Raw genomic sequence first — 9,037 nt, 5'->3', positions numbered from 1 at the left:
ATTCATGTGACTGAAGAAAAACAATCTATGTAATGAGGAAAACCCACACACCACTTTGTGGAGCATCTTTATTATGCCACAAATAAAAGCCAGTAGTTCTGAAAGAGGACCTTTGCGATTTTTTTACTCACCAACAATGACATTCTGAAAATGGTGGAAGCTGACGTGATATTATAGTATGTATGGGTGGCTGAGCAGTCAGAAATGGGAGTGTGGGGAGGAAAGGGGTGGGTTTGGAAAACAGAGGCAAGAAATGCAGGTAGAAACAGAAGTCAGGATGGGGAGTGGACGGGCGAGTATTAAGGTAGGCAGAAAAACATTCATATACCCATGTGGGAAAAGAAATAAATGAAAATGCACAGACACGCTGCATGACAAAATTGCTTTACAGTCAAACAAGGGGAATGCACACCAGTTCTGCTGAATATACCACATTTATTACTTTGGAACTGATTAATAGAAAGAGTGGGGGCAAGGCCACTCGCATCACTGTCTTTAGAAAACGGTGGAAGGAGAGAAAACAAAAAAAGAAAGCAGCCCATAGCAACGATGAATCAACTTGTCCAAGAGAATGAAATAGAGGGTACATAAAGTCCAATGAAGACTGTTAACAGAGGGCCGCAATTATTTTAGACCATAAAATTATACACTGAGCAATGCTCATCAACTTAACATTTCATCTGCTTTCAAACTCTTGACCCCCATTCCCTCTTCTTCCTCTCCAGATCCTCCATACTCTATCTTCCCCACACACTCCGTCCAACACATGCGAAAACAAAATAGGAGGGCCATTGTGAAAATGTGCAGACCTCTCAAACAAAAACATGGCAAGCATGTACGAAACAAGATTTTGGAGCGTGCGTAGTTTGACACCCCTCTACGATGAAAATCCACTGAAGAGGAAACTCCACACGGTCCTGGTTGAAGATGTGAGCATTCTCAGAAGAAAGGAGCGTGAGCGTGGGGTTGTTACAAAGAAAATGAGACAAACTTCCCATTCTTGACTTTGGGACACTATTATAAGCCAACACTACACATTTCTATTGGATTTGTGTGTTTGTTGTTGAGAATTACAGACTTGCTCTTGGACCATAAAAACAGAGGATGATCCTTTCATTTAAAAAAAAAAAAGAGGAGAAAGCAGCATACAAGGGGAAAGCATATGTAGTGGAATGGGGTGGGGCAAAAAAAGATTCACCTAAGGATGCTATGCATTAAGTTGTAGTCCTATGAATAATCGTTTCCTTTTCTTTTACTACAAGTTCGAAGTAAGTCTTTAAAGTCAAAAGAAATCAAGAAAGTCTTCATTTAGTTTTTTTGTCCTCGGTTAATTCTTCACCCCTATTAGAATTTCTTAGAGATCTGGATGTGATGATGTAATGGGGTAGACAGGGCTTTAGGGGGGGCCATTGCAGTCTTTTGCACCAGAGCACCAACTGTTACTTCACTCGTCCTTGGCGCTCCTAAAAACACAAATAAAAATACGACAAGTTACAAACAATATTACAAATATTTGTATTTTCATACCACATTCGTCCAGGATGCCTACAAGTTCATTCTTTGATGAAGCCAGATGTGCACATCCACTCTTAGCACTTTATTTGTTCATCATTAAAATACTTTTTGCAATAGCTGCCCAACTTTTAATGAATATACAGTAAGACGTACAGGTTGTGGATGGTCAAATTCTGATCAACAATCATCACCAACAACTTCATTTGAGAAGATTTCAAGCAGTGTCCATCAAGATGCTAAATAACAATGATATACTTATACATAAAGTGACAGATGAGACAAGTTACCTGCAGCCTGTAATGACTCCTGTTGCTGGGGTTGCTGGGATATGGCTCAGTGCCTTGGACCTCCACCTGTCACACACACACACACACAGAGGAGTGAAAACTGAGCATAACTGAACCACACTTGTCACTTTACTTAAAATCCGATCTTGGCCTCAAATGTTACCAGAAAGATTACTATCAAACTCTCTGGAACATCACAAGGTTTTGATACAAATCTGGAAGCTTTGCATTCATCATGATGAAAAGCTAGAAATATAGATGAACACTGCCTACAGACATGTGTCTCACGCCAAATCTGAAACTGTATACCTTTTAACATGAACCTGAAGCAACTAAACATATTTAACTTTAAGTTAAATTAGTTATGAGTTTTTTTGAAATTGCAAAGACAGAGCTATTGCACTATGCTGTCAAATATCCGTCACTTGTCACTTAAGGTTCTGGGTGTTGATAATATAACAGCGCTTAAGACATACAAGTCACTAGTTTTGGAAAACATGCATATGCCTCCGATAGCCACAATTTCTTGAATGAATACCTGAATAGAGATGCACAATAATAATAATGTCAACTGTAGTTTCTACATTCATTTGTTTACAGATGTCTTGCTCGCCATTGAGTGAGCAGATAAGTCAGTCTTCCTAACAGAATATGAACTGAATATTTTAAAATTCATTTGTTCTGAAGCTTATGTATAATACATTTTGAGGAGTTGCCTTTAAGCAATACACTTCAAACACACTGGAAGATAAAGCTTTCTACATCTACATCATACAAAATGTAATAGCAAGTAAACAAACAAAGGTTATTAAGTTAATGAGCAGTTGTGTCAAACAAGGCAAGCCAATATTATGTTGCCTTGACATACGTTGCCCTTCAATTTGTCCCCCTCAAGTAAACAGAATGGAAAACATTATACAGCTGTGCAGGAAACCAAAGCCGCAGAAAACATGAACTTTTTACAATAAGAAATGCATACAAGTATACCTACATTATATTAGATGCTATACATATATTTACTCTTCTTTTTGTGTTCACCATGTTGATGGTCGCAGTTCAACACAAAATCAAATTAACAGATTTCCCCCCCCCCCCGATACCAAAATAGAAAATACATGTCACATATTCCGAAAGCTGCAGAACTGGCTATGCGTTGACACAACAGATAATCCTGATAAGAGTATTAAAAAGAGAAAACTAAACCATAACACTATCCACTAAATATCATTTTCAGATATGTTCAGATGTAATAAACTGAATAGATAGAATTATAATCAGTGAGTATACTATAAATCATTTTCTAGTGTTCATTCATCTTTGTTCTCTTTTAAATCAAAGCAATGTAACAGGTAAAACACATAACACCACAGTAAAACTGAAGAAAAAACAAAATATCCCACTGTGTATAATCCCAATGAATTCTGGCAAAGATCAACCCAGCTGTTAATTCTTTCTGGATGTCTTTGTAATACATAAGGAAAGGTTGTACACGCACACACGCACACATCCAAACCAGCTTCATATACAGCACCATTTTCAACTTAAAGCAAAGCACTCTTTCATCAGTGTTACCATTCACTGTATTCAACAGTAACTGTGTTACCTTTTTCACACACTCTTCCTCCTCCTGACGCTTCTCGTAGTGAGAAAAGTCATCGAAGATGGAAGTGGTGTGTTTATATCCAGCGATGATCTTAAGCACCTGCCTGGCCTTGTCCAGTGGTACCTCCTGTGTGTCCCGAGAGTTGGTCACTGGCTTGTTTTCGTTGTTCTCCAGCCGAATGTGCCGCAGCTGACTGTTGGGAACGTCCTTAACAAAGACCCAGCGCACATCAAAACGACCCTTCCACTTGTCCTGTGACCACACGCCAGCAGACGTGTTATAGTCCACGGGCGAGCGCATCTCTGCTACGCCACAGAAGTGACCACTCCCATTGACACTGAACAGAAGATACAGCGGCCCTTTGCCACCCATTGAGCGGTACGCTGCATCAAGCCTCTTGTTGCCATGCTCCGTGCTGCACCAGATGTTGTACTTGATGGATCGGTGGATGTCGTCCTCGGAGTAGCTCTTGATGATAAACACCCTGCCCGCCTTGGGATTCCAGTCAAAGTCCTTGGGATTATAACTGTTGACCATGCGCAACTTTTCTAAGACTGGGTGAGGCTCGGAAGGAACCCCAGGAACCACACCCACACCAGATGAAGTGGGAGGGGATTGGCCTGTACCACCCCCACTGCCATCCCCAAACCTATTGGCTAGGTTCCGTGGAGGGACCCAACGAGTAGGTTGAGAAGGTTGCTGTTGTTGGTTTGGAGGAGGACCCTGGGAGAGAGGAGGCTGGGCCATCTGAGCCATACCTGGTTGTCCGGTGGGTGGAAGCTGATGCTGCCCCATCTGGGAAACAGCAGGTACCAGCTGTCCATTGCTGAGTGGCATTTGAGGGTTCCCTACAGCAGTAGCTCCAGGCTGTGGTGAAGCCTGATTGGGCGGCTGTCCATTGCTGGGAATAGGTGGCACCTGCTGAGGGGTGGCAGCTTTAGGCATGTTCCCCTTGTTGTCCCAAGTGCCGATGTCCATGTTGTGTTTAATGGGCGGAGGAGGCAAATTGGCACCAGCCATGCCACCCTTGGTTTTCAGCTTGGGTTGAGGCTTGGCTGGCTTGCTGGCAATATCGGCCCAGGAGGCGGGCTTGGCAGGGGCAATTGAGACAGGAGGCATGCTGGGAGGTCCTACAGATGATACAGGGCCAAGGGGACCCCCACCAGGTAAGACAGAGCCAACCACCTTAGGGGCCATGTCCCCATTACCACCAGGAGCCGCACCACCAATCTTAAGCCCCGCCATGCCCTGGTCAAGGCTGTTCATACCAGGCGCCTTGTTCAGCGGCTCATTGGCAGCAGGCGCAAACGGGGACTGTCCATCGATCATGGCACCCCCGAGTGAGCTGGGAGCATAGGCATAGTTGCTGTTGTAGCCAGAGCTCTGCGGTGTCCCCGACTGTCCCTGAGAGCTGTTATTGCCCCATGCTGAGAAGTCGATGCCACTGGGGAAGAAGTTGAAACCGTGCTGACCCAGGAAAGGGTTGTTCCCCAGGGGGCCTGGCTGGCCAAACATAGCGTCCGGGAGGTAGTGGGGCTCCCCATTGCTCAACTGTCCATAGGAGGCCAGGTAAGGCATTGGAGGGTCCCCACCTGTGGACCATGCTGCCTCATTTAAGGAGTAGGAAAATCCTATGGAGGGGCTGTAGTAGCTGGGCATGTACGAGTCCGACATGGCCGTATAGGCATTGTTCTAAATGGAAAAACAAAATTGTTTTAGGGACCAATAGTACAATATAACAAAATTAACTTTTTAACATACTTAACTTAATTGATAATTGAATATTATTGAACAACATTTATTGTTAAGATAATCTTCCGTTTAATATGTCTACATATTTTTCTTATAACTTGAAAAAGTTAGATAAAGGATGAGCAAATGCATTGAATGTGAATATTATTTTCACAAGTACAGAATAATGAGGCTATCATGGTATCCCTCCGCATTTCAGCCCACCTGATCTGTACATGCAAAGCAATGTACTATACATTAAAGAAAAAGTGTAATAGTCTTTTTAACACAAGGACTGCATTAATCTGAGGGGAGGCATATACAGGCTTCATTATTTTTCTTCTACAGACCACTTCAGAAAGTCGGTCTTCTGTCAACTGAAATATTGATAAGCAAAAGCAGCAATCATGTATGCTGTACATTTTAAGGTATTAAAGATAAGGCTGTTATTACTGTTAACTACTAATACAGCTTTTACAACATTTTACACGTGTACATAAATGCCCCGTCTACTTTTTTTAACCTTTGCACAGCTTTGTTTGAGTGCATACAAACTAATGCAAAGAACTGAGCCAATTTCCTTGAATGTGTACACCTACTTGGCCCGTGAAAGCAATTCTGATTCAGGATATAAACTAATCAAAACTCTTCTAGTCTAGTTTGACCAGTTTATTTTAATCCATGAGTTCCACCTTGATTATACAGAGATTAAAAAAACAAAAACGATTTCCTGCTTCAACACTAATTTTGATGGTACTCTCCGATAATGATAGTGGGTTAACTGAAAAACAAGCACCTGTTGTCATACATCGGTCAATAAATAATTACCTGTCTGGCCTGAGTATTCAGGTAAGGCTCAAACTCATCGTCATTCAAAGTATCCTTTTGGGTCACAGCTCCGTTTTGCACTGAAAAGAAAACAACACTGATGTAAACAGAGGATACAGGTTTGTGTGATCAAAAAATGTGAGTGGTGAGAGATCTTATCTGCACATTTCACATTCAAATCCTCACTACTTGTTACATAACAACCACTCCTTGCAATTATTGATTAGCAACACATGAAACACCACTTAGATTGGCTTGATAAGAAGTCACATACTAAACTCCAGATTAAACTTAATAGTCTTGCATATGAATCACCCACCGTTAAGAAGTGAAAACACTTGGCACTGGTTTCATACTACCACTATAACTCAACATTTGGATTCTCATAAAACAGACACATTGATAATTACGATAGGGTATGGCATTATTGATCCGTTTAAAAGCAGATTTGATGCTTATTTAGCAGGTGGACAAGTGTGCTGTGGTTTGTTTTCACAAGTTTCGGAGGGCTGGTGATGCTGTGTTGGGTGACATGGGACTCAGAGCATTTCAAACCTTGGGAACATGTTAATCATAACCCTAAGAGATTATTAAATACATACTAACTCACACCACAATATTATCAACATTGTAACGGGAAAGTTAGGTCCATTTGGACACACGAAAACCCATCTCGGAAGACGTGTCATTTGGGTTTACTTCGCTACGTGCTATCGTAAGCATGCTAGCTGTGTGTTAGCTGCATGCAGTGCGCAGCGTCTCCATGTTAACGAGCGCCAAGAGTCCTTTCAACATGACGGACTTTGCTAACATTAGCCGAGTAGCCAGTGTGATAGGAAGGCACCTGTAGCTTAACACTGCAAACATGTTTGACAGGAAACAATATAAAGAGATGCTGAGCAATAAGCGTGTATGCTCGCATCTGTCAGTGCCATAAAATGCGTTGTAAGTTCAACCAGGAAAAGGATGCTGATGTGTATCATGTTGCCATTTAAAGTTAGCTTGTCAAGATATAGCTAATGCTAACCCTACAACAGCCATTTCAGTGATGTTAGAACGCTCACGTATAGCGATTAAAAAGGGCCTACAAACACTCCTTTAAAACATAAAGTCAAAAATATTACTAACTTAATCAGGCAGGCCTATTTCCAAAGCAGCTAGGAGACAAGCTATCACATCCGCGCACGTAAGATTTTCAAAGCGCACCGCACGTAAAAAGATCCGCATTCACTCAGCCTCAGAGCCATAATGTTAGACAATATCTGTCCTTACCTTTATTAGCTTGGCCTTTCGGTCTCTGGATTGGGTCCAGGTGATTCATGAAGGTTTGATTTATGAGAAGAGAGGAAGGGGAAAAATAGATGAAGAGATATATTTTTCAGCAGTCAGTTCCTTTAGCAGGTGGTCAGGCCTACTGCACTACTGAGCCACAGCCGCTGCCTCTGAGCTAAGCTATCCGAGCTAGCCGTCGCGATGCTGAGAAATATGGCCCTCGTAAATGTTCAGAAAATTCCTCTCTTTACCTGTTCAAAAAGGCTGCTGGCTGACATGTCTTTCCCCCCCGGAGCCTGCGTAATTGTATTTACTCCTAAATAAAGCGACAGGGTGCGGAATTGGTCTAGATATTAAAGAGTTTCACCCAAGCGCCCCAATCTCTCTATTGAGCCTGGTTTCTACACAATGGCGGGCTGCAGTTTGCTTGACAGACTCCTCAACATGGGCCGCCCTCGTCAACCAACGATGGCATTTATTTACAGCAGACAAGCGCCCCCCAATGGCGCGGAGGAGCCAGGTTTATCTCACTACCTGTCACATAAAAATAAAGATAAGATATACTTTATTGATCCCAAATTGGGAAATGTTTTCATCACAGCAGCATGTTAAAACAGTGGCATTGCACATATTTTTTTTAATAAAAATAGTAGAAAATAAACAAACATACAATAAGAAACATCTCAAAATAGAAAATAAAAACAGAACTTTAAAGTTAAATATATACATAATGAGATATGAGAAGACTGTCTGTCAAATATGGAGGGCCGATTAAAGCTAACAAAATATAGCCTAGACGTAGGATATTATTAACATGGAGTGTGCACAATAATAGCATAACATAGGCAATTCAAGTATAAAAATACATAGTCTAATACATGTTTGAATAAACAATTATTAATTGATTAACTTAACACATTTTAACCATTATTATGGAATGTTATTTTATCAATTATATTCGTCAGAAAATTGAGTTTCACTGGAGACAGTGTGTCTAATAATATAATAATAATATTAAACGGTTTACCATATACCCTCAGACAGGGCCGGACTGGGACAATAAGTCAGGCCGGGAATTATACACCCAGCCAGGCCACTACCAGTTTTTTGTGCCCTTTTGCTGGATTTATTTGTCAATATGTACAGCGTTGCTGCCCATAGTGATAGCCCTCTAGTTTAAATCTACTACCCAAAAATAAAAATATGGAGATGGGTTACTATTTAAAAAAATGTGCAAATATATAGGAACCTATTCATGTGAACATATTTTAATTGGGGGTGGACCTCAAATCCTATTGGGGGACCGGGGGCATGCTCCCCCGGTAAGATTTTTTTTAAATGTTGGACTTAAATGCATCAATCTGGTGCACTTTGAGGGGGAAATAAAGAGACTACACCCATTTGAAACAGAACTGTATACATTTAAATAATCATAAAATCATAAGAACATGGCCATAACCAATACAATACCATATCCAATATGAAAAAACATTGAAACTTGTATATTTATTTATATGTGTGAATGTGTCCGGGCTCCTGAATCAGCCTCTCCTGTCTCCCTCCTATCCCCTGCTCCTCTTTGAGGCAGCAGCAAAGACTAGTTTTAGCTCTCAACACGTTTTAAAAGTGTATCTTACCTTTGTTCACCTATTAACATTTTATTTGTATTATTCATGCATATTTTACTAATCACTCCCCCTTCAAATGGAAATTATGTGTTTACATAAATGGTGACCAAACCGTTTGAGACCCACTGAGATAACTTAGACGAAGATACTATATTTAAACACTCCTTTACCTC

At 41.1% G+C, this 9,037-nt stretch overlaps 1 protein-coding gene across 1 annotated transcript; it reads right to left on the bottom strand.

Annotated features, from left to right (window-relative positions):
* Nucleotides 1-415: 415 nt before the first annotated feature.
* Nucleotides 416-7,679, bottom strand: ythdf2 (YTH N6-methyladenosine RNA binding protein F2). The gene is made up of 6 exons (XM_034111235.2): nt 7,488-7,679; nt 7,237-7,261; nt 5,965-6,044; nt 3,406-5,097; nt 1,803-1,868; nt 416-1,463 (listed from the first exon to the last, which is right to left on the bottom strand). Exons 1-6 carry the CDS (start codon nt 7,512-7,514, stop codon nt 1,440-1,442), a joined length of 1,914 nt encoding a protein of 637 aa, XP_033967126.1. The 5' UTR covers nt 7,515-7,679; the 3' UTR covers nt 416-1,439.
* Nucleotides 7,680-9,037: the final 1,358 nt, after the last annotated feature.

This window comes from Pseudochaenichthys georgianus, chromosome 22 (assembly GCF_902827115.2).
Source record: "Pseudochaenichthys georgianus chromosome 22, fPseGeo1.2, whole genome shotgun sequence".
Lineage (NCBI taxonomy): Eukaryota > Metazoa > Chordata > Actinopteri > Perciformes > Channichthyidae > Pseudochaenichthys > Pseudochaenichthys georgianus.
This window is presented reverse-complemented; position numbering and strand designations above follow the sequence as displayed.

What these genes read in the sequence shown, in the direction of transcription:
- ythdf2 (XM_034111235.2), bottom strand. Translation starts at nt 7,514, where the DNA reads ATGTCAGCCAGCAGCCTTTTTGAACAG. An exon ending in GAAAGGCCAAGCTAATAAAG is followed by an intron (nt 6,045 to 7,236) that starts GTAAGGACAGAT and finishes TTTTCTTTTCAG; the next exon opens with TGCAAAACGGAGCTGTGACC. An exon ending in AGGAAGAGTGTGTGAAAAAG is followed by an intron (nt 1,869 to 3,405) that starts GTAACACAGTTA and finishes TGTGTGTGACAG; the next exon opens with GTGGAGGTCCAAGGCACTGA.